General features: G+C 43.7%; 1 protein-coding gene across 6 annotated transcripts in view; it reads right to left on the bottom strand.

Annotated features, from left to right (window-relative positions):
* TRIM9 (tripartite motif containing 9) overlaps positions 1 to 25,836 on the bottom strand; it is a 457,236-nt gene that overhangs the window by 227,211 nt on the left and 204,189 nt on the right. For all 6 annotated transcript variants that reach the window (XM_086937313.1, XM_086937319.1, XM_086937316.1 and 3 more), the window contains exon 3: positions 1,230 to 1,352. In XM_086937313.1, coding sequence (XP_086793439.1) covers positions 1,230 to 1,352 — 123 coding nt within the window. The remainder of the gene's footprint in view (positions 1 to 1,229; positions 1,353 to 25,836) is intronic.

Raw genomic sequence — 25,836 nt, forward strand, 5'->3', positions numbered from 1 at the left:
TCTTATGCTTCCTTTATCCGAGGCTTCTTTTGCATCAAAAAAGTGGCACCTACATTTTGCCTTATACTTCCTCAACCCTCTGTATGTGGGATCTCCCTCATTTCCTGTTGAAAACCACATCTCCTCCATTGCTCCCCTCCCGTCTCCTTCCCCATCCCCCATTCTTGACTGCTGAAAGGCATACTCAAATCACACTTGGATGCCTGCCACAAAAGTGAATTACTTTTAATCCCCATTCACCTCCTGGCCATTTTGATCGCCTGTCCTTCCCGCACTTCTTTTATGTGAGGATACCCACACACTGGATTATGTTTTAAACCACGTCAGGGTGGTCCAAAAATCAAAGTAAGTGGAACTTTCTGGCCAGAATTCTCATCCACTTACAATGTTAGGTCTTCCCTAAGACAGCGCATGCGCTGCCTGTTGCGAGACATTGTTATCTTAATGTAGAGTTAGAACCTGCCCATTGCTTACCATTGGTTGGCTTCATTTTTCCTCTCATTTGCGGTGTGGCATATCCTTCCTCTTTTGGTGTTTGTTCCGCCCCTGGAGCATGGATGCATTTCTTGTTTATACATTCTATGAGTGTGCATGTATTTCCTCTTGTCTTGTGCTTCTCTCCCCGGCCTCTCCTATTCCTTCGTCTGCCTCTCTCTCGCCTGAGTGCTTCTCCCTCACTCCCCTATATTGCCATCTCACCCTTATGCTTACTCACTGGTCAGCTCCACTTTGCTCTCATTCACCTGCTTGATGCCTCCAAAACCCCTTTGCTTCCCTCACTGGCACACCCCCATGTTGCTCCAGCTCCTCGTCTCTGTGTTGCTTCTGCACCCCAGTGTTGATTGCCCTGACCTGCTTTACGAACCTGCTCCCCAAATTCACTCCTTTGTTCCTTCCAACACTCTCTCCATATTGCTTCCCCCACATGCTTTTAAAAAAACATCTTTTGTATCTACCTACAGATCATCTCTGCAGAATACTCTAGTATCAGAATAACATGTACCATAACCAGTGAAAACTGTTGCAAAATCGGCTGGCCTTTTTACAAAATATCTCTGCAGTGGTGACTCGTCTGTTACCTGGCCCCAAATGCAGCTGGCACATGCCCTACCACATCATGGCCATGCCCATCCACTTCACCTTCACCATCAAAATTGTTCAACCAAAACATAAACTCTCACAAACCATTCCTCTTCCACCTGTGTGCTCATAACAACTTCAGCACTCACCTTCAGTTTGTGCTCATGCTCCTTGTTGACGCGGGCGAGCAGCTGCGCCTTTCTCCTGTTGAGGGCATCAATGAGGGCATCGCACTGGGCCACAAGGCAGGCCTCGAACTCCACGCTGTTCTCCTGGGCAACAGAAATAGATTTGTTTGTTATTTTCATTTGAGATTTTTCACAAACTCACAAGCCCTTAATCAAGAGCCACAGAGCATTGCGCGGCATGCAAATTCAATGTACGTAAGATTTATACATAAACAATTATATCATCAAGTGCTTGGGCTCCTATCTCCACCCCAGTGCTGAAACTTTTTTCTATTTGGAGTAGTTTGCACCTTCAAAACTTTTTTCCACAAAAATTATCTAAGCCAGATTTCGATTTCGGGACTTTCCCGGAGCAATCCGAGAAAACAACCAAAATGTAGAAAAATCTTTTTTATTTTTAAATGGTAAAAACAAGTGCTGTGCAAGACAGTGTTTTTTTTCTTCAAAAAATGGCTTCAAGAAAAGGTGTTGGACTATGATTGACCTCTTCCCAGCTGTCTGGAACAGTCAGAGTTGTAAACAAATCCTTTTTTTCAATACTGTTTTTGCAACTTTTTAAGTGGTAGTTAATTTTTTCCATTTCTGCAGTTTCATCCAACTTGCAATTTGTAGTGAAAAGAGTTATGAAATCCACTGGCGAACCCGGAGCAATGTACATTTCCAAAAAGTATAAAAATTCTGAATTCAGCAAGGGGTCACTAATGTAAACTGCTGATTGTTTCCCAAAAGAAACAGATTGTAAAAGGAAGTAGAAAAAAATAGATATAAATGTTTTATTGGTAACTTTATGACCCAAGGGCTTACAAAAGTGATGTACTGTCATGTCTGATCACAGAATATATGGTGTCTGTTGGTTGTCTAAAAACACAAGATACCCAGAGCAATCAACCGAAATGCAGATTATAATACATTTTTACTGTGTACCGACCATGCAGTGATTCATAAGGTAAACAAATTAATTAAAACTGGATATGAAGAAAAGCAATGGATACCTGAAATGTGACCAAGAGTCTGAGTTTATCGGTACAACTCTAAACTTGGGGTTACCAATAATATCATATTATTCAGAATGCACTTTTCCAAAATGTGTTCTTTCTTGCACACTGGCTTACAGTTGGATGTCAAAAATGGGGAGACGTTCAGAAGATAACAAATGTTCTAATATTTTGCGACCCCACACTTCTCAAGAAAAACTGTACCACACTTGTGTGGGACGACCTATCACTCATGCCAGACAATGTCAGTCTTTCTGGGGATATGGGGGTAGGTGCCTTATTTGGGCCAAGGGCCTAGGTGTTTCTGAAAATCAGACACCTGCGGGAGTTTAGGGTGGTGTATCTTGCATGTATCTTGCTACTTTATCTTTCCCAGAATGCCCTGCAAACATCACACATTACCTAAAATAAAATATTTTGCTCAGTTTTCTCAAGGAAAGTTCAGGAGGCTGGTAAATCAACGAAGAACTACCACCCAATCTTCTTACACTTCTCCCAATACAAACTCTACCCCCACTATAGGAAAGGCACCAAAATGCAATGTAGAGACATCAAGATTTTTCATCTGGAATTTCAATCTTATTTGAATGTGGGTAGCTGTGTATTTGGGCCCTGCATCTGGACGTATTGGCAGCTGGTATTTGAGCTCACAGTTGGTTGGCACCAGACCAGTCAATTCTTTCAGCGCCACTGTGTGCTTTGCAATATCAAATCCCTTCACATGGTCATCAAGCGAAGGGTCGATATCACATGTGGGAGGGAATGGAGCTAAAAACCCCTGCACTGACTGAGTGAGTTAAAATACCCCACAACATCATCAGCAGCCTCAGCAAACTTTTCTTTCTTTAGGATTGGAGAAAGTTAGTTGGAGGGGGGCATTTGTGTCTCAGGTAGTTCTCGACAAAAAGTCCTGTTGCTCCAAGGCTTGGCCATCTCCTCTCACACTGTTGACTTTTTTTCTTCTTTTGGAAGGTCTGCTGCAGCTAGGAAAACATACCAACCCCAAACATTTCTGAAAACTAGACGTCGGGGGAGAAGGCAAGAGGCAGGAGGGGAGGAGGAGCCCACATTGATGCTGCTTACAGAGATAACATGATTTTTCTCTTACATAGAATTGCCGGTAATTGTCAAACTTTGGTTAAAATAACACTATTGTTTCTGTGATGGCACATTACATAATCTGTGGGGATTGTCAACAGGTTTGCCACCCAAAGTTCCCACACTTCTACCCCATGAAAGCGCTAGAAAGCCTCCAAAATGCAACTTGAAAACATCAAGATTCTTCCATTAAATTTTAATCATTCAGCTGATATGGATATTTGCAGATTTTTGGCCCAGTGTGGGCTGTGATCCTCGGAATCCTACCACACTCAGTATTTCTGAACACTAGACAAGTGGAGTAGTACAGGGTGGTGTGGCTTGCGTTAATCCCACTACTTTTTCTTATGCAGAATGCCCTGCAAACGCAAAGCATTAGCTAAAATTGCAGCATTTCCACAGATTTCTTTTAGGGAAAGTTCTGTAATCTAGCGGCATTGACAAATGTCATCACACACAAGGTTTCGACTATTCTTATGATAAAAAAGATACCCCACTTGTGTGGGTGGGCCTATCACCAACGACAGCAACAGGCCAAAACATGCACCATGGGATGTCAATGCAGTGCTAGTGCTTTCCTCACATGGTTGCAGTTTTGGTCTGTTTTTATGACAATCCTCATCAGTGCAACACTTCCTTGAAGTGGGAGAGGGGCTTGCATGTTCCAGTGACCTGGAGAGTTGCCCGGCAGAGTTTAGTCTCCCGGCAGGATTGCCCAAACCAGACAGGTCAATAGGTAGAGACCAGATGAAGTGCGATCCACTGGTCTTCCAGGTTTGGGGGTTGGGAACATTGCTAACAATCTCATCCCATGCAAGCATTTGTCATGAAAACAGCAGCAAAAACCACTAAATCATCTGGGCACAAGGGACTTTCTCTGCATGAGACAGGCATAATGGACAGTCAAAGCCACAAATAAGCTACTGGCAGGATGACCAATATTCTGAGTGCCAAAAGAAAAAGACCAGAATTGGATTCTGGAACGTAGGCACATTGTGTGACACAGGAAAGCTGGTTCAAGTAACATTTGAGATGAGGCACTCCAACCTTCATATCCTTAGGGTAAGCAAAGGTAGGTGGACTGGACTGGCAGAATGAAAACCACCCAAGGAGAGATGATATTTGTACTTGGGAAGGGACAATGACTAACATCATGAAGGAGTAGCCATCATGCAGAGTGAGGGGACCCAGAAATGCCTAATTGAGTGGTAGCCAGTCAACAGCAGACTCATGACAGCCTCGGTAAAAGGCAGGCACATCAACATCACCATTATCCAGTGCTATCCTCCCACAAATGACGTAGAGGAAACAGTCAGGGACATATTCTACCAACAGATGCACGCTGAGCGAGAAATCATCCCTGTCATCTGATCTTTCAACAATGGAAAAACTCCTGGCCAGGACAACCTGAATGCAAAAATGTTCAGGGAAGGCCCTGATCACCCAACCACTGTTTACATTAATTTGTGAGGGAAAGAAAGTACCAGACAACTGGAATTAAAGCACCATTGTCAATATTTCAAAGAAGGGAACATCAAACAACTGTAAAAAATATTATGAAATCACCGTTCAGTCAATCCAAAGTAAAATTCTGGTGAAAATCATCATACAGCACATTTATGTTGCTCCTGACAAACAGTTAAAAAAAAGAAAAGTACAGGCTGGGGTTTGCATGGGTAGAGGGTGTGTTGATCAGATTCTTACTCTATGCAACATCACAAACCAGTGCACGGAGTGACAGAGTCAACTATACATCAAGTTAATTGATTTTGAGAAAGCCTATGACAGTTTCCGCCGTGACAGCCTCTGGCATCTAAGGAGAGTCAATGGCGCACAGCAGCAGATAGTTCTCCTCAAGAGCTTCTTTTATAATTTCACGTGCAAGGTATGAGCTAGTGAGTACAGTTTGGAAGTCAAGATCAGTCTGAGACAGAGATGCGTGATGTCAGCATTGCTCTACAACCTAGTCATCAACTGGCACAACAAAAGACCTAGTCAGAGGCATTGGGTAGACCTTATTCTTTACACTGGAGGACCTTGACCTGAGGGGGACATAGCCTTGCTCACTCACACACACACCAGCATATGTAGAAAAAGATGTCTTGCCTCAACATGTATGCTAGGCAAGTGGCCCTGAAGAGCAACATGAAAAAATCAGAAGTCATGCCAAAATCTTCAATGATCAAGGTGGACTGAGAGGACCTCGCCATGACTGAAGAGCCCACCCAGCTAAGAGTACTATCAGACATGATGGAGGGGGCAGGCACTGACAACAAGAGCAGACAAATCAAGGCGAGAAATGCTTTCAGGATGCTGAGCACTGTGTGGATGTCATCTCAGTACAGCACCAACACCAAGCTGAGGCATTAACAGAGTTGCATTCTGTCCACACCCTTCTGTAGATCAGAATGTTTGAGGATGGTGAAAAGTGACATCACCAAACTGTCAGCCTTCCCCACCTGTAAGCTGATAAGAATCTTGCACATTTTCTGGTCTCAAACCATCTCCAACCAGGAAAGGCTCACCGAATGCAAGCAATTGAGCATGAACACTATCCCTTTGAGAATAAGATGGAGATGGATAGGGCACACCACCAGAAGAGAAAAAGTCTTTATCGTAAGAACAGCTGTCCACTGGACCCCAGAAGACAAACAAAAGAGAGGCAGGCCAAAGAACACCTGGATGCGAACTGATGAAACAGACATGAAGACCCTGAAGCACAGCTGGAGCACTGTACAAAAGTTTGCCCAAGACAGACAGAAGTGGAGGTCATTCATTGCTGCCGTACATGCCAGTTGGAATAAGGGGAAGTAAGTAGGGATGACATGTATTAGGTCCACCTACACATGGGGTAACATTTGTATCAGAAGTGTGAAAACGCAGGGTGGTAAAACGTTTGCCATTGGTAGTTAGTGCTTAAGATTTCTATCACATAAATGTGAGAAAAATTGTGGGTTTGACTCATGCTTTGAATCCAGACAAGCTACATCACCCTTGATTCCTCTGCACTTATAGATTTCAGAAATGTTCAGAGTAGGTAATAGACCTGTTAGGCATATGGTGATCATCCCCCAAATATTTTGTCTTCTGCCTTAATGTTTTGCTGATATTATTTTTGCTGGCTTTAAGTGAAATTTACCACTGTTAATAAGGGCTTAAGTGCATGTGCTCCTTCCTTAAAACATGGCAATATTGGCTTATCCCAATTGGCATATTTAATTTACATGTAAGCCCCTAGTAAAGTCGCACTTCATGTGGCCAGGGCATGTAAAGTAAATGCTCCTAGTGGGCCTGCAGTGCTGATTGTGCCACCCACTTAAGTAGCCCTTTAAGCATGTCTCCAGCTGTCATTGCAGCCTGTGTGCATGCAGTTTTAAACTTTCATTATGACCTGAAAAATAAATCGTTGCCAGACCCAAACCTTCCTTTGTAATATATATGCCACCCCATGGAAATGCCCTTTACAGCCCAGAGGGCAGGGTGCAACGTATTTAAAAAGATGGACATGTACTTATTGGTAGTAAAAAACTCTTACATTTGTTTTTCACTTGGGCAAGACCAACCTCTCCCATAAGATAACATTGGGGTTACCTTATTATTATAAGTATAATTTCCAAATGGGAATAGATTACCAGTTCATGTTTGGTTTCTCTGGAAGCCCAATTTAAAATCCTAACTTATGGGGAAGTCAGATTTTAAATTACAATTCTGAAAATGCCACTTTTAGAAAGTTGGCATTTTTCTGTCTCAGTCATTTAGTGCTTGTAGCCTGTCTCTGGTCACATGACTGGGTGTAGTGGACAGTTGGGCTTTTTGTATTCGTAGGGAGTTTAGGTGTGTCTGGACTGGCTATCACTGGCAGGATGGAAAGGAGGAGCTGGACATAGTCCCACTTAGACCTGAACAGGCTCTGTGCCCTGCCTCCATACAAAGGACTATATACCATCTGGAGTTAGTCTGGAGCCAGGACAGGGAAGACGGGATGCCTGGGGATTTCCACGGAAAACCTCCAGAATCTTCTCCCCCACTTTGAAGGCACAACTGGGTATAAATACTGGACCTCATATACCAACTTTTCAGTACGCTTTGGACCTGAGGACACTCGACAAGCAAGAAGGTCTGCTGTGCTCCTGAAGAACTGCCAATCTGCTGACCTGCACTCTGATGGACTGCTGTATTGCTGCTGCTTAAGCTGTGCTTACCTGCTGCCTTTGCCCTCCTGCCTGGGTGAGAAAGACTCACCCTATACCTCTTTAATCCAGAACCCTAGAGTGACTCCATGGGCTATTTGGCTGGCCTCCTGACTTGAGCCTCAGGGACAGAAGGCTCCAACAACCATTGCACTTGTGCCTGGACTCTGCCATCTGTGAGTCTACTCTGCCAAGTGGTGTCACCCAAGTCCTGAACCCTTGGAAGTGGGCTTAGGGTGCTTTGCCAGACTCAGTGAATCCAGTGGAACTGACACATCTTCTCTGCTGCAGCGTGCAAAACCTAGCGGAACCACTACATCTCTATGGATTTGACCAGTTGCAAAGACTCACATTACTGCCGCAGCCCGAATTACATTAGGAACTGCTGTGTAACGCATCCTCGGTGCAAGCCCTCTCATCTCTCATCACATTAGGCGACGGACTCCGCATCGTAGCTCCTCGGCACCAACGCATCGTCCCGACTGCGCGATGCATTCCCGACTCTGTACTTCATATTGCAATCCCTCGCCGACTGAATCTTTGACAGCAATGCAATGGGACCTCACACTGCAGCTTCACAGCATCTCAGAACCGACGCATCGCTTCGGCTGCGTGACACATCTTTGACACGGATCCTCGAAACGCTCTGCAAACCAGAATTGAAGGTACTTTGTTCCAGGTACCAGACCATCAGAAAAAAAATGTGAGAAACAGAATGGGGTGCAGGGATTGCCCATCCTGGCAATAAATTTCAGCACCACCCAACCCCCCAAGACAGCCTTTCTGCCCCCTTTGGGGAAATTTAAAGGTTAGCATCCAATTTTCTTATCCCAAGGGGCAGAAAATCCACTAGACACCAGAGTTTAGTGTCCAAAAAAGAAATGGTGTGAGGCAACTGTCCTACCTAGACAGTTTTTCTGCTACCCAGGAGAAGCGGATGACAGGGGTGGGTTACACACTTCTCTACAGGTTCACATGTCACACAACACCTAAAGGAATCCATATTTACTCTCACTTCCAATGTGGGAAGGCTGCAGTATTTTGGCTCTTTGCACCAGGGAGCAGAAAGAATATTTGGGGTCCATGGGTGTGGCCCAAGCTATAGCAGACCTACCCCATACCTGTCTTTTGCCTAAAAACAAAACTCTTGGGCCCGAGTTATACACCAGACAAACTTGAATGATGAATCTTTGAAAATTATTTCTTTCTGTTAATTAGAGATGACAAGGGCAGACTGGAGTAGTGTGCCAGGTTATAAACAAATGCTGTCTCAAGTGCAGGTGCGAAGTTTTAACATTTTGCACCTGTTCTGCAGAGAGTGCATTAGTGAAACACAGGGCTACAGCTTGAAATTGTGGCTCTGTTTTTCACTGAAGGTTAACCACCCTCTTGAATGCATGGATGGATCCCAGGGTCCCCCATGCCACTCTCTCAAGGAGCACACTTTGGTGCCCCAATATCTGTGTGCCACTGTGAGAAAGTGCCATCTTTCTTGCATGGTGTGCCCCCACTTTTTGCTGAATTGCTGATGTTCTTTGTCTGAGTGTGCCCTGGTCTCCTACCAATCAGGTACCCAGGGCCTGTGCTCCTTCCCTAAAACTGTGTTGAAACTAAAACCCAATTGGCATCTATGGCCACTTGTCAGCTCCTGGTAAATGGTACCCTAGGTACCCAGGGTATTGTGACCAGAGAAGACCCCTAAGGGCTGCAGCACTTGTTGTGCTACCCTTAGGGGCCCTGCTCCCTGACACACACACACACACACACACACACACACACACACACACACACACACACACACACACACACACACACACACACACACACACACACACACACACACACTGTCTTTGCAGGCTGAGTGTCCTGGTGCAAAACTAAACAAAGAGTCGACATGGCACACCGCCCTGTGTGCCATGCCCACAACCCCACTGCCCTGGCCGACATCAGTCACCCCTCTAGCTGGGTGACCTATGCCAGTGGTGTTGGCAAATGTGCATGAGCCCTGTAAGTGCAGTTCTGCCATTAGAGTATATGGTGCTGGGTGGTTCTTATTACGAACTCCACAGCACCATAATGGCTACACTGAAGACTGACAAGTTTGATATCAAACGTCTCAGCACATTAAACCCACACTGATGCCAGTGTGAGATTTAATGTAAAACGCACTACAGATGGCATCTTAGAGATGCCCCCTGAAACCTAACCTACAATCCACGTCTTGTCTGAGAGGCTGCCTATGCTGCCACTCAGCAGATATGTTGCTGGACCCCTGGGTAGAGAGCCATCCGCTCTCCTGGACCTGCAACAATACACGTCCTGGGCGAGGTGCTAGGTCTCTTCCCCCAGGATCGGCAGGGAAAGCTTCAAAGGCATGCCGCCTTTGTGAACTTCTCCAGGCCACTTGCAATACTCAGCAACTTGCCCCCACCAGTTCTGACCCCACTCTGGCGGGAAGACTGGCAGGAAACCCTCAGTGAGGAAAGGGGGTGTGCCAGCCTGTGCCAACTCCACCCCTCAGGTGGAAGAGAGAGGTGAAGCACAACTCTGGTCTCCAGTCATCTTGAAGATGGGGAGCCTTGCCCAATCAGAGATAGGCTCCTGCCCCCCTTCCACAGGAGAGGAGCAAGATAGGGGGTGTACTCACCCCAGGACAGGGACCTATTGGTCCCTGCCCTTGCCCTACCTGTAATGCCCCTAAATTTAGTATTTAGGGGCACCCTGAACCTTCCTTCCTCAGATCCCAATTCGAAAACAAGAAAGAAGACCCGCCGTGCAGCTTCTAACAAGAGGATGACACCAACTGACTTGGCCCCAGCCCTACAGGCCTGTTGAACCTTGAACCTGCTCCTGCTAAATCCCGGTGAACCCTGCGGACAGCAACCTTGAAAACCCTGGAGGATCTGCCTGCCTTGAACCTCTTAAAGACTGGGACTCCATTGAGCAGTGGTTTTACTTCAAAAGCAATAACCCTGGTGCCAGCCAGGAACCGCAAATCCGCCGCACTCTGCACCCGCCGAGCCCGGCCTGTGCCTGAGTGGACAAAGACCCTGAGGACGTCCCCCCGGAGATTCTGACCTGGAATCACCCAGGACCCTCCTCGACGACCCAGACAACACCTGCAGCCTCACAGCAAGGGACCCCTCCAACCGCGACCAGCAGAGGGTAAGATTTTCCGACGTCTAAAGACACCCCTGCACCCGGTGCCCCACGGCCCCCTGTTCCCAACTCTTGGGTGCCTACCTATCCTCCAAGATCCCAACTTACCTCTCGAAGTGTTGGTCGCTCCTGAAGAATCTCCATCCCCGAGCCTGCAGCCTTTGTTCACTTTCCAAGATCTCCATTGAATGACATTGAGCGCCCGATGGCTCAAAAGCACCCTGCACACAGCCGCCCAAGTGCCCCTGGCAGTGCAACCTTGGTCCTAACCTACTTCCCGATTTGCCCTGAGCAAGTGACCAGGAGCCCAGCTTCCACAGCCGCGCGGCCTGCTTGCCAGCGGCCACCAACCGAAGGCCCCCTGCCTCTTGTTGGATAACATTGGGCCTAACTACCTCTGCACCCGGCTGCCCCTGTGCCACTGAGGGTGTACCAACTGTACCTACCTGACCCTGGGAGACCCCTGAGTCTATACCTAGAACCTTAACTCTGCCAGTCGAGTACTTACCCAAAAGCCGATAATTCACTTTTCTTCCATAGGCTAACATTGACTGGTTTCACTTGGAAATTCTTTTAAGTGTGGAGTTTTGAAAATTTAAAATATTCAGCTAAAGTTAGCTGAACAACGAATTCCGATGTACTCACCTGTTATCATGAGAGAACTCAGGGCTTCATCTTTTAGCCCAATACTGAATCTGAAAAGTAATCCCAACTGTACTTACCAGTAACTTGAATTTCCTTCCATAGGAATCTATTGTCTGGCTTTCACCAGAAAAGTTTCTAATTGTCGATTTTCAGAAACTACAAATATTCCTTAAAAACTGCCTGTACGACTTAAACACGTTCTTTCAACTGTTTACAGGAGATGCACCTATGCTGGATCCAGGATCCAACCCTGAGTAAGAAAAAGTAACGATAACACTACTTACCTGCTAAGTGAATTTCCTCCCATAGGATAACATTGGTGATTCTATGTGAAAATGTTTTAAAGTGTCAACTTTTAAAATACAATAATATTCCTTAAAAATCACTACTGTATCCAAAACGCTTTTACTTAACTGTTTACAGGAAATGTCCCAGGACTGAATCTAGGATCCAGTCCTGTGATTAGAAAAGTATTCGGACCGTGGATGTGCATCAAATAGGTTAAGCAGAGGGGAGTCGCCTAGATGAAACGTTTTCCGGGCGTGAAGGTTTCCCCTGCCACGCGTCCATGGGGATTATTTTCCCGTTACTGACAAATTCAACAGCCCTCACGTACCGAAGAGGTTACACGCAGGAAGTTCCTGTGTACCGGTTACATCCAAGTTTGTAATCTACTCTTTCCCCGCCAATTTGAGTTGGCGCCTTAGCTAGCGCCACCTACAGGCGAGGATTTCTATGGTCCTGGTGAATGGTGAGCTGAACATTGGCTCATTTAAAGCAGAAACATGTCGACCTTTATATTTCCATGTTTAGGACACTTTGGTTCAAACTAACACAACCATTTGCATGTCCGATCTTCACTTTTTTAATGGAGTTAGAACTTTCCCTACATTAAATAAATATTTTTCTGATTTGAGGGATAGTCCACACTCCTTTTAAATCACTTCACATTGTTGGGTACTATCGCATGTACTTACAACAAGAACCCAATGAAGACACCTGGCTACCAACTTTCAGTTGGTGCCTGAGGGTTCTTTTTTTCTTCACTATGTCTGCTAAGCTCACTTTCTGTTCTTCTTCTTGCTACTTTTAGGTGGTGGTAACTGATTATTTTTACCCCCCCCCTCTTTTTCTGCTAATTTTGCTTCAGTCACTCTTCTGTTGTTTGATTGTAGTCTTCCTAAGGGGTATAAGAGTGGCTCACCTACCCTTTCTCTCTCGTTGATTACATATAGAAAAGTAATCTACAAAGTAACTAATTGCATTTAACTAGAAGCCCCGCGCAACCAGCTCTGACATCAACCGTCCAGTGATGCCACTGTGGCCCAGATCCTTGTAAATCAAATAGTGGGTGTGCGCAGAGTGACAAAGTCCAGAGAGCAAAGTAAGATTTTCAAAATTCTTTATTGATTATGTGGTTTCAAGACATTATATACCAGCCAACGCGTTTCATTCTCCCTGGAAGAATTTTATCAGGGCTAGATCAATCACGAGTTCAGGCAAAGTCTAAATAGGAATTCTGTATAAAGGACTCCCATATGCTGTCGTCAAAAAAGCCTGTGTGATCTCAGGCTTGTCCGTGTTGATCCTAAGGTCTAGATCAATTATGAATCCAGGGAAGGTCTAGATTAGAATTTCATATAAAAAGACTCCCAGATGTTGATGGCAAGGTGAGTCGTGTGATCCCAAGCTTGTCTGTAGTGATCCTAAGTTCTGTCCAATGTAGAAATGGGCATGGATATAGTAAGTTCTCCAGGCAGTAACTCTGGAGTCATTAGGGGAAATTCCCTTGGCCATAGAGGGCCTGTCCGTCAAGGGTCCAACATTCGGAGTGCCGGGCTTTGTTAATCGGGTTCAATGCCTCCTTAATAGCCTGTCTGCATGTCTGCACCCTCTGGTTATAAAACAGTCTGCGAGGAGCTACCTGTGTTCTGTGTGTCTTTTGCTTTCTCGCCCTAAGTGAGCCGGGTATGCCCAGACGTGGGTCCTGGGCACACTGTGCCACTGGATTCAAGCTAGCCTGGCTAATGAGGGGTGATGCCCCGAAACCGGTCCAGGGATGCTTGTTTCTGGTCCAGGGAGGACCTGGCTTGGCAGTTCGGGTTGGACTGTTCCCATGAGGCACAGGGTCAAGACTGATTTGCATATGGCTTGGTCTAAACTGTGGTGGCATGGTGAGCAAAAGAACAATGGATTTTACCCAGATTTTTTGACTGGGGTGAATGTTTGCTTTGCTCTACATTTGTCCATCATCTGTGTTTCTTTTGCTTTCTCACCCTAAGTGCGCCAGGCATGTCCAGGCGTGGGTCCCTAGCTAACTGTGCCACTGGATTTAAGCAAGCCTGGCTGATGAGGGGTGATACCCCGAAACCAGTCCCAGGATGCTTTTTTCTTGTCCAGGGAGTACGTGGCTTGGCAGTTCGGTCTGGACTGTTCCAATGAGGCATAGGGTCAAGACTGATTTGCATAAGACTGGGTCTAAACTGGGGTGGCATGGTGAGCAAAAAAACAATGACTTTAACCCAAATCTATGGACTGGGGGTGAATGTTTGATTTGCTCTGGATTCCGTCTATTATATGTGTGTCTTTTGCATTCTCTAAGAAGCACTGGACACAGACATATAACATGTATAAGAGTTTATTTTTCCTTCTTGCAAAATCTGCAATTTACGACTACAGGTTGCATGAACCACTTTGGCAGAAAGTCCAGGGATGGCAAGCCTCCAAATCAAACTTGTCATTCATATACTTTGAGTAATTTGTGCCCATGTACACTTGTTGACTTTTTTTGTTATAGCTGTTTGTCACCATCCAGGTATGAATGTGTCATGCTAGCATATTTATATCCTGTGATCTGCTAAGCTTGAGCATTGATTTTGATATTTTTTAAACATGTTTTTTAAACACTACACTGGCAGCCCGCTGGTTCCACAAATCTCTTGCGTATAGTGAATTCAATGCCTTTTCAGATATTGATGGTGTGGTGATGTGCTGTGACTAACTACTTGCAATTTCTTGCCAGATTACGTTATCCAAGGTATATGGCTTTGAGGCACTTAATTTGTGGCACACAATAAGGAATGGATACTGTCTGACAATAACTTGGTTTAACAGGCCATATTCTTTGCACACTTGGGCGAGTGACAATGCTCTTGGAATATGAAAGATCTACTTATATATTTTAGCCACCTGGGTATTCAAGAGTCTAGCGTTCTCTCCCAGTAAGATTTCACTCCCATAAGTTATTGATGGCAGTAACTTTCTCTTCATAACCTTAGGGATTGGGCTAACCTGGGGGGGGGGGGGGGGGGGGGGCGAAAAACACATCCTTGTTTCAATCCCACCGTGGTGGGAATTTATCTAGATAGAAAGCTGCCATGGCATAATTTTATCCTTGTCCAGGTGTCTGAATATGGAAGTTCAATTGCTATTAAAAACTTATCTGTGTATGACCAAGATTATAATCTTTTTTCCACAGTAAACTTCCAGGAACCTGATCAAAGGGTGACTTGAAATCTACATGGCAGATGTATAGTGATGCCTACAAATGGTCAGTCCAAGCCATAAGCCTGTAAATGTTAATCATATTCGAGTTACAGCCTTGTTTTTTGGGGAAACCTGTCTGGCTCAACCCAGGATTCCATTTGTAGACCTGCAAAATATTTTGCCCCTCCACATCCAAGAGCGACATCAGGCAGTCGTTTATTGGCTAGATCCTCTTCTGCCCTTAAAAATCGGATGTATTATGGAGCCTCTCCAAGAATCTGGAACTTTTTCTTTTTGGTGTACTTCAATGGAGAGAGGGGCTAATTTATCTGCCCATAATGTGAGGGATTTAAAAAAAAAACTGCTTGTGATATCCAGTTTGGCCACCTTTTTTGCAACTGAGGTCTAATCAACTCTATTGCTACCAATGAGTCAGATTATTGTGCATCTGCATCATCTCAATCTACCTTTTGCTGTAGTTTGTTGCTTCCCAATGTTTCTCTAGGGTTAGCACGGCCATTGAGTGGCTTCCTTGCCTCCTCCTTCTTTATCCTGCATTGTGGTCCATTTGCTGTTCATCCTTTTCAACTGTCAAATGAATAACTAGGAACTCTGTCCAGTCTTGCTCACTGATGTTTACGTTGCTTGCCCTACATTGCCCATGTTCTTTCTCATGTACTATCTGCCAAAACTTTGCTGAATTCCTACTCTTACTGGCATAGACTAGCTTAACCCAATAGCCATCTAGTCTTTCCTTATTGAATTTTCAATGCTCCTTATTGAATTTTCTCTTGCCCAGCTTCACCACTAGCATTTAAGGGCCATATGTATCAAGCAAAACTGCATTCGCAAACGCCGAAATTCGCTGAATTTCGGCGTTTGCAAATGCAATTTTGCCAAACGGTATGTATTAAGGCAAAATAAGGAATCGCAAAATTTGCAATTCCTTATTTTGCGATTGCATTTAAGGAATCGCAAATTTTGCGATTCCTTAAATGCAATGTAAGAAGCACCAAAAAAGTTCAATTTGGCCTTAAGGAATCGCAAATTACCACCAACTTCAACTTGGTGGTAATTTGCAATTTCCTTGAAAAATGCACTTTTTTGCATTTTTCAAAGTGCAATGTGAAGCACATACATGCCCTTAGGGCATGTATGTGCGCCACATGTGCACCCATGCTTATTTCATGGGTGCAACACGGTGTCCTTTTGACACCCCTGCACCCTTGAAATTACATTCTCAATTTGCGATTTGCTAATTGCTAATCGCAAATTGAGAATGTCTTCCCAGTCATTCCTATGGGCCTTTCGGCCCATAGGAATGAATGGGGAGGTATTCCTTAATTGCGAATCTCAATTTGCGATTCGCAATTAAGGAATATGTAGGATTCGCAAAATGTATTGCAAATCCTTCATACATAGCATTTTGCGATTCTCAAGTAGCGATTTGCAAAAAATCGCTATTTGAGAATCGCAAAATGACTTCTTGATACATATGGCCCTAAATCTTTATTCTGTGGTCTGACTCGCAATATGCAAAGGTTCATATTTAGCAACTTTTTAACACACTTTAGTTCTGGGGGAAGTATTTTTTGTTGTTTTTCTTCCAGGGAATAACCCGCAGTGCTACTCTTCTGTGGAAACCTTGCTAGCAAATACTCCAGGAATTTTCCCCAGTCGTCAATCTTGTCCCCTCCACCTACATTCATAGTAAAAAAGGCTGCGTCACTTTGGTGTATGATGGCTGGTAAACATATCATTGTTTCATTGAGCCTTTTGAGATTTGTTGTATGCGGCTCTCTCAATAACACATTGGCTGTCTGAAAGACTGAAGTTCTTGCATACAAGCTGATGGACTGCGGGAGATGATCGCTTTACGGGCAATGTCCAATTCTATATTGCAGGATATAATCAAACAAGGATATGGTCGCCAATGTATAATTCAAGCATGAGACATGGTTCTCGGTACCTCGAGTCCATGATGGGAAGGTGTCATCTGAAAATCTACCATTCAACAGGCTCAATCCTGCTATTGTACTGAATGCAAGGAAGCTTCTCCTCAGTTTATCTTTTCCAGGAGGATCTTACCTGGGACTAGTCCATAACTACTTGCCTCACACTGGCCGGGATCGTTATCTTTGCTTTGGAATAAGTTGGTATTAAAATTCCCTGTCATCATAATTTCTGAGTCCTTGTATCTATTCAAATATCATTATTGCATGTCTTAGTTTTTTATCATTACTCTTTTTTCCCTCCCATTGGGGTTAATGTATGTGTTAATGAGTGTCATTTGAAATTCCGGATCTATGGCCCAGCCCATTAAGCTTACTGCCAAGATCCGTGGTTCAGTCTTCAAAACCTTAGAAGGGTACACGTTTAATCTACAACTTATATATGTCGATAGACCTCCTCTGGATAGCCAAGCTCTTTTCTTTTTTATTGCTGAACTCATAATTTCTACGTACCCTATCACGCGCATTGAGGACTGTGTCCAAGCTTCCTGTGGCATAATTATGGGATGTTTTTGCCAGTAACATGTTAAATCATGGTCATTTATTTTTTGATTCGAACCGTCCAGGTTCCCGGAGCAGTTTTTATAGCTTCTTCCATTTCCATTTTTATGTTCTCTATATTTCAATTGACATGGCCATAGTTGAAAGGGTTACTGGGAGCCAACTTCAGTCCATGTAGAACCAGTTGGGCTTGTCGTTGTTTTTCTTAACCTATCTGTATGCCAGTATTGGCATTTAAAGTCAAGTTTATCTTACTTGCGTCATACTTCGCGGCGTGGGATCCTACTTCACCCCTTAACACTGATATTGATTTCTGTGACATACACAGAGGTAAGTGGCAATGGCATTGGATAGGCATCTGCAATGAAGTGTGTTATTTGTATACCCCAGCTTTTAAGCACTGTTTTATTTGAGTAGGCAAGACCAGCAAGGTGTTGGGTAGCAAATGTTACCACTGTAGGATCTACTAACTGAGCTCCTCGCAGGACTACGGTTCAAAACATCTTCAGGCATATGCATCAAAGTAAATACCGGTCGCAAATGGGCAGATTCTCAGAATCTGCCCCTTTCCGACCGGTATTTTTGCATTTGGGATGCATCATCCCAAATGCAAAAATCGCAATTTAAGGAATCTCTAAATTGAGATTCCTGAAAGTGCGATTGCATTTATGGAATCCCAAATTGAGATTCCTTAAATGCAATGCATGAAAGTCAAAAAAATAACGAATTCGCTAATAGGAGTAAAACTTTGAAAAAAGCACTTTTGTCATTTTTCAAAGTTTCATGTTGTGCACACACATGCCCTTAGGCCATGTGTGTGTGCAACATATGTGCAGAGATTAATTTCAGGGGTGCAACAGGGTGTCATTTAGACACCCTTGCACCCTTGAAATTGCATGAGCAATTTGCGAGTACCTACTGGTACTCGCAATTTACTCATGCAATCTCCAATTCATTCCTATGTGCCTGGAGGCCCATAGGAATGAATGGTACAGCATTCCTTAATTGCGACTAGCAATTTGCGAGTAGCAATTAAGGAATGTTTAGGAATCACTATTTTAAAAGCGATTCCTACATGCATAGGCTTTTGCTATTCCTAAATAGCGATTCCTTAAAAATCGCTATTTCGGAATAGCAAAAGGCTACGTTGATGCATCTGCCAGCTTGTCTCCCTCTTGATTGATACTCCTGACACCACAAGTTAGTTTCAGGTGGGGCCACCTGTGGTATGCAATTCTTCTCTGTGGGCCTCTTTATTTTTTCCTCGGTCTCTAATATCAATTCTTGAGCCTGAGGTTTGATTACTTGTTGCAGGATTCCATCTTCCATTCTTAATGTGTATGGAGGGACCTGTGATCTTGAGCCCACGTGTCCACTCATTTCCTCTTGTTTCATGGGCTTATCTTGTAGCACACTTTGAACCTTCAGTAGTAACAATGTTGGTACCCCCATGTGATCTAGCGGCTGAACAAAAGTTCCCTTAGTTGGGTTAATGCTAGTCCATGCGGTTTCAGGCTCGTTTGCGCCTGCCGTTTCAGGTTTCCTTATACGCCTGGGAGCTTTGAGGTTGCTATTTCAGTCCTGGGGTAGTTTTCCTTGCCCCCTACAATTTGTAAAGTGAAATTCTGTAAGTGGGATCTTTGAATTCTTCTTTGCTATTTTCAAGGCTGTTAAAAAAGGATAAAGCTTTTATGGTAGTGTTCATTTTACCTTGGTAAACCTTTACTTTTGTGCAACCTCTTTCTTTCCCGTTTGCTAAGACGGCACTGTTCCTTGTAGTGGACACAATTATTATTTCAGTGGGCTCCCACCTTACTTTGCCCAGAATGGGTGTTTTATACATGTTTTATGATTATCTAGCTTCACTATCTCTACCACGAAATCTTCATTGCATGCTGCTTCTGTTAATTCGGGGTCCATGCGTAAAATTCGTTCATTCATTCTCCTTGGTTGCTGTACTTCTGCTACCACGGTCAGTTTATTTAGTTGCGCTTTGTATTGGCAGGGGGTTCGTTGTTCTTCCATCAGTGCTTAATTTGTGAAAAAAAAGAACTGCCAGGGCTCTCGTTAGGAGGCCACTACAGCTTGCACCCCACATTGCCCCTGCCATGCTGCCATTGGTAGTAACAACACAACTACTAACCTTCACACTCCTACAAGTGTGACAATTCGCAATATTATAGGTCCCGAAAGCTATAAGAATGCTAGGGTGGCAGGTAATAGTAATTTTTAATAAACACTGAATTGATAATTGACTGTTGTTGTGGTCATCTCAGACAGCGCCATGCCCCGGGGTTGACAATTAAGTCCTGGTGCCGAGCACCGGAAACCACGGGCCAAATTAAGCACTGATATTGCCCCCCTGGCTAGCCGGTTGTATTTTCTTGATTTCTTTACTACAGTGTGGTGGCTGGTCTGCCTTCTGTACTGTGGGCCTTGACTTTACTTCAATCAATAGATCTACTTTTATTTCCAGCAGGGTAGTTAATTTATCCAATATTGGTGAACAGGCACAGTGGACCACTTCACTAGCTGTGTTGCATTGCGCCCCTAATATGAAGTGATTGAATTGTATTCGTTTTTTATATATACCTGTCACAAAAACGGTGAATTTGATTAACAAATCCAATTTGTCCGAGTGGTAGTCAAGTGCTTCGACAATTGCTTGTATGGCATTTAAAAGCACTTGCTATCCTGGGCCAGCATGTGACTGGCTGAATAGAACTGGTCTCCGCTTTTTCTCTGGGGAGACAGTTCCCAACTGGGTAATTTTAATGTGGGATGTATCCATCTTGGTCCTGTTTATATAGTTATCTCAATAAGTTACTTCATTGTCTACTGCCTCAACTGCCCTCACAGTCGGCAAGATCTCCTTTTGTTTAAGACTCGAAATCAATCTCCAAACAAGGATGCTGTTGAAGAGTTATTGCCTTTCATTTGCTCTCTCGTGTCGATGATCATGTCCTGACTATTTTCAGCCTCAATTTCTTGGGTAGTTACCCATGCCTCTGGCCTGGGTAATAGATCCATACTTGATGGAACACTGGGGCTTAGCTGTTGTCTAGAGCTGTATCTCTCACTCTCACCATCACGGTCTGCCTCTACTTTGGTCTTTGCGTGAAGTCTCTTTACTGCCAGTGACAGGTTTGTTGTTCTTGTTGTAGTTGTAATAGCTCAACTGACTTAAGGTTTTTCAATTTTAATGTCTTGTGGCAAGGGCATTTTAAGGAAATTGAAGATCTTGTGCAGTGATTTGACTGCTTTTTTTCTGCTCTCACAGAAATTTCCCCAGAGGTTATGCTGCTTGTACTACTTGCACTTTCATGTTGATTAATGAAAATTATAATTCCACACGTTTGGATACCAGCAATGTACTTTGATCTGGTCCTGCCGGATCTCATCTGTAGATCTCTGATTTAAGTAACTTAACCCAAGGTCTCTTATCTTGTATGTCCCTGATTAGCGTCAATTGCAGCTGCTAAGAACTGTTACACTGTTAGCACTATTCCTCTGGGCACCCTCACTCATCAGTAATCTGTGCCCCGTTTAATGGAGAAGCCTGTTTTCTCCCAAAGCGACTAGCGACTACCTCCAGACTGCTCCTCCGTCAGGGCCCTTGTGGCATCAGCCAAGACCTTTCAATTTCCTTAAACTTGTATACTAATATGCTTACTTACAGGAGCTCCCAGGTATCTCACTCCATCCATTGGTCTCTTGTGTCAATCACATTTTCTTCCACGCAATACAGCATAGAGCACTTGATCAGCCCACTTCAATGATTGGCTAATTTCCTTGTGAGTGATGGCATTCTGCTCTTTCACAAGGAGCACATCAGCACACAAATAAGTTTTCCTCAGTGCCAAAAAACACTTTTGGCCTCATTTACATATTGGTCACTGGGATAGAGCCCTGTAACAAAAAGGTTCCTTTTTTATTTTCAAAAAGAAGATCATGAAACTGGATTTTCGTTTTGAAACAAGAAAATGCATTGCTCTCCTCACCATGAGAGAGGACTCATGTGGCAAGGGGAACGTTTAGCAGTTTTCACTGCCACTTACAGCCAGGATTTTCCTGGTGGTGACCGGCATTGAAAACTCACTTGTCATTCTGCCCACCTAAAATAGGTGGTTGGAATGACAGGTCAGGCTCTGATGGTCCTTACTCTGCAGGGCCATTGGAGGGCAAACATCATGGCAGGGACAGAGTAGTCTCTGCTGTGATTAACTCTAAGGTCGGAAGAAGACCATATTCATATCCTTATAACAAAGGAATGAATCAGCCTCTTTGTGTATTTGTGTGCTTTTTTTTAAACCAAATGAATAGTCTACGTTTACGCATCATTTCATTTTGGCAAGGGTCCAGCAGCTCCTCCAGCAATACATTTATAAAAAAAGTTATGAAAAAACAAGACAATTAATGACAAAATCAAAATGCTGGCAGCCAATTCTAGGGCCATTGGCTTACCAATGCTTGTTCTTCCTGCAACAGAAAATCTTTAGTTAGGTGATGGGATCAGTTTAACTCACTTCAAATGTAATGAGCATTGCCAGTGGCAACACAACAGATGTTAGTGGATCCTGACAGTTCCAAGAGCTTTCAGTTGATGTTGCAGCAGATTTTATTAGAAGATTTTAGTTCCATGTACCAAGTAGGTGTATAGTTCAGTCTGGCCCATATAGAGTAGCTGGTGCAATCAATGGGATCTGTATTTCTTTGATAGTTCTTTGAAGAACCCACAGATTTCCTCTTTCTTTTCTTTCCAGAATGATAATTGAATTATATTTGAAATGCCTTTTAGGGAACCTTGAAGTCTTGTTGACCTTGATGATGTCAAGAGCTCTACAGATTTGACAACACAAGACATGCCTCAGTTATTCTGCAGAATGGATTCACTTTTCACTGTTGCAGAGGAAGGTCAAACGGTCCACAGTCTTTTTAATGGAATGGCTGTGGGAACCTGTACTAAGCATGGTTTTGATGTTCAGGTCATACTTGGACAGGAAGTTGACTGTGATGGCCCCAGCTTGCTAGGTATGTATTTGATTAAGCCACATCAGGCAGCTTCCATATCTTTCCTTATGTTGGCTCAAGACTATTTTAGAGAGACTGGTATTGATACAAAGACTCAAAGAGCTCACTCTGTTGAAGCATGGGAGCTGATGGTGGAATGGGAAGCGAGGACCTGACCTGGACCATTCTGTTGCTTCTGCTTTATTAAATGTTTGAATGCCAAGTGCTGGTTCTAGGTCTTGGGATCCTTGTCTGCGTCTAACTGGACTTCCTCTATCACTCCTAGAAACCTGGGACTTGGAACATTTTTGGACTTTAAGACCTCTGGAGAACTGGGACAAACCTGCTAAGCCAATGTGCCTCATTGGGATGAAGAAATAATGTGTTTTACATTTAAGCCACCATTTCTATTGGTGGGGGAAATGAATTCAGTGAATGAACTGAATGCAAATTCTGTGTATTGGTAACTGCCTCAAAAAATGACAATGATAAATGTCCTACAGTCTGCAATGAACTTAATGGCTTTTGCATTTCACATGATAGCCTTAAACATGGTTCTGAATGCTGTCTCTTCGAACTACATTCAGAGTTTTCTGAATCCCAGCCTACAGGAGCATAGCTGCCAAGTTTCCCTGGTCCCTGCATGATGTACTGCTCAAGCCTAGTTTTTTTGTTTAATTTTGGTATTTGTGGTCCTGTGTTAAAATGGACTAAACAAGACTACAAGTCCCAGAATTCAAAGAAAGAACCTGGACTAGATTAGCACATCACACATGGAACTGAGAAGCTCGGCAGGACTGCGGGAGTGTGTCTCTCTACTTACCTATGTACCCTTTTTTTCCCCATAGTCTGGTTCTATTTTAACACTCTTACTCCAATGCAAGGGTTTAAATTATCTTCAATCGAAAAACGAGGAACTCTCCTAAGCACCCGCACTCATGGAAAACTGTGTTCATGACAAAGAGCATGTACGTGGGACAAATTATTTGGCTGTGCAATTGCTTCTTACCTTTGTATTACGAAAAATATTTTTCTTAAAATATGATTGGGGAGAATAACAACATTATTGTTAGTTGTGTGGCAGAAAATATAATTCTTGATTCAGGCACTGCTCTTGAATCTTGAGATGAAGCTCAACAATGCACATGCAACAATTTTATAGCAGAAGTGAAGAAGTCAAGGATACTGTTTGAGAATGGTCATAAAAAAGGGAATCATAGTGATACCAAACATCACAGCCTACTATCAAGCGCCCTTGAGATTCTTCATTTAGTGCTAAAGCCTGAAACCGATCATTCACTGATAGGTATACCACTTTGGGAAATCCCGTGACTGAGAGACAGACCGGTGAATATGTAGCACTTTCCCTTACCAGCGCTGGGTTAACTAGCTACCCTCTCCTTAAACCCGCCACTACCGCAGTTCATTGAAAGCGCAAATAGGGAAAAGAAATCAGGATGCCTTCTATTGACTGCTAAGCCTTCATAAACCTCTGAATATGGCTGCTGGGTCTGATATGAAAAAATCACTTGAGAAAGGGGTGCAAAATGTAGGTCTAGGAGGGCTGGATCCTTGTCAAGTTTTTAGGATAGCCACTTACTATGTATATGAGTTTTCTGTAGATTAAAGTTTGTGCAAACATTTCATATGTGGATTTCCTGAATATCTGGATGCACTTGTAACTTGCTACTAAATTTCCAGGACTTTGACACACGTTCTCCCAGGAAGAAACTTTGTGAATCGGATCCATAATGTGATCACTGTGCAAAAAAAACCTTGACACAAAAGTTCTGGATTTGAGTAAGTAGTGCGGACTGGAAACCAAAATCATTCCTGGCACTGTCCATCCCCACACTGCAGGTTGGCATATCTAGAATGGGGCAATCAAGGGGGCTTTCATGGTAGGCAGGCAACCCATCCATCTCTAAAAGCAGCCCTCTACTCTACAGCACACTGGGAAAATGCCAGAGTGGTATAATGGCCAGTCCGGCCGCGGAACTAAAATAGCTATGACTATTCTTCAGTTTTGAATAAAAGCTCTCCAAGAACATGAGTGGTCAAAATAATTGCCAACACAATTCACTCTACTGCATATTTCTTTTATACTGTTTGGAGCTTAAGTGTATGCTGTTGGCTAAGAATGATTACAATATTGATTATTGTGCAGGTCACAGTGTTGCTTATTGATGATTTCTTTACTTGAAGTGCGTAAATCTCCTAACTGTACTTTCGCAACCCCAATTTATATTTCAGAAAATTGAATAGCTGGTCAATTATTCCTCCCAATACCGTACCACGTAGTTTTATTTTTCATAACTAATGTTATAAAACGGGAAAAGCTCTTTCTAAAAGCAACAAAACATTCTGTACATATTTGTTACTTTTACACCACCAATTTTCAGCTTTTTTATTTGACTCACTAAAAGGCAAAAAGTAAAGTGAGAAATTGCTAGTAAGTTTGACTACAATTTGAAAAAGCAGATCCCTTAACAAGTGTTTAATATAGCCTTATAGCCCGCCGTAGCGGGCTATACCGGCTATTAAAGGCCCGCTGACACGTTAAAGGCCCGAGCCGAAGGCGAGGGACTTTAACGAGACAGCGGGACTTTAATAGCCGGTATAGCCCTGCTACGAAGGGCTATAAGGCTATTAGAACATTCTGCCACTAGAGGGCAGAATGTTCTAACAAATTAAAGAAAGGGTTCTCGAAGTTCGAGGGGATATAAATCCCCTCGAGCTTCGAGAAGCCTTTGTAGAACATTGGAATATGATCTGCGGGCCTTTACCGGCCCGTAGAAGCAGGGAGCACTCCATTGTCTGCAATGGAGCTCCCAACATTCCAATGTTCTAATTTAGATAATTCAGCGGTTAACGCATGGCAACCTACATATTCCTATTTAAATGTTTTATTTTTATTCTGAATGCATGTTTAGTTAAATTACCATGAAAAGCTGAAACCTAAGTAAATGTTACATTTTGGTAGTACTAGTTATGGTTAAACAGTCTTGTCGCAGCACTTAAATTGTGCCAGTGCTTACCAGTGGGCTCCACCTGCACATACTTTTACCCACCAAGGCTGCATTATGCTGAATGCCTTGGGGGTGCAACGTGCGTGTGTGCCCATTTTCTGCACTCTAGGGGCACTTTGGTTCTACAGAAGGCTCTGCAAATGTTTGTGCAAGCCCTTTTGCAATACAGATTGCGCTGGTGCTACATGTGTGCTGTTGCAATCTAAAGGGTGCGTTCTGTTTGCACTCCTGCAGTGTTATAGACATGGGTGCACAGGCAAAGGAGCTGCTGAGGACACACTGACTGGGCGCCACCAAGAGGTTGACCCTTGAAAGAGGGAAAGGAGGTTCAATGGATCCCAGGGGGACCTCTGTCTCCTTCTGAAAGGAAGGCCACTTTGCCACCTGTACAGTGAAAGTCAGACCGGCTGCTTCTAACAGCTGGTCTGCCTTTAGCTGATGAG

Source organism: Lissotriton vulgaris, chromosome 9, assembly GCF_964263255.1.
Source record: "Lissotriton vulgaris chromosome 9, aLisVul1.2, whole genome shotgun sequence".
Classification (NCBI taxonomy): Eukaryota; Metazoa; Chordata; class Amphibia; order Caudata; family Salamandridae; genus Lissotriton; species Lissotriton vulgaris.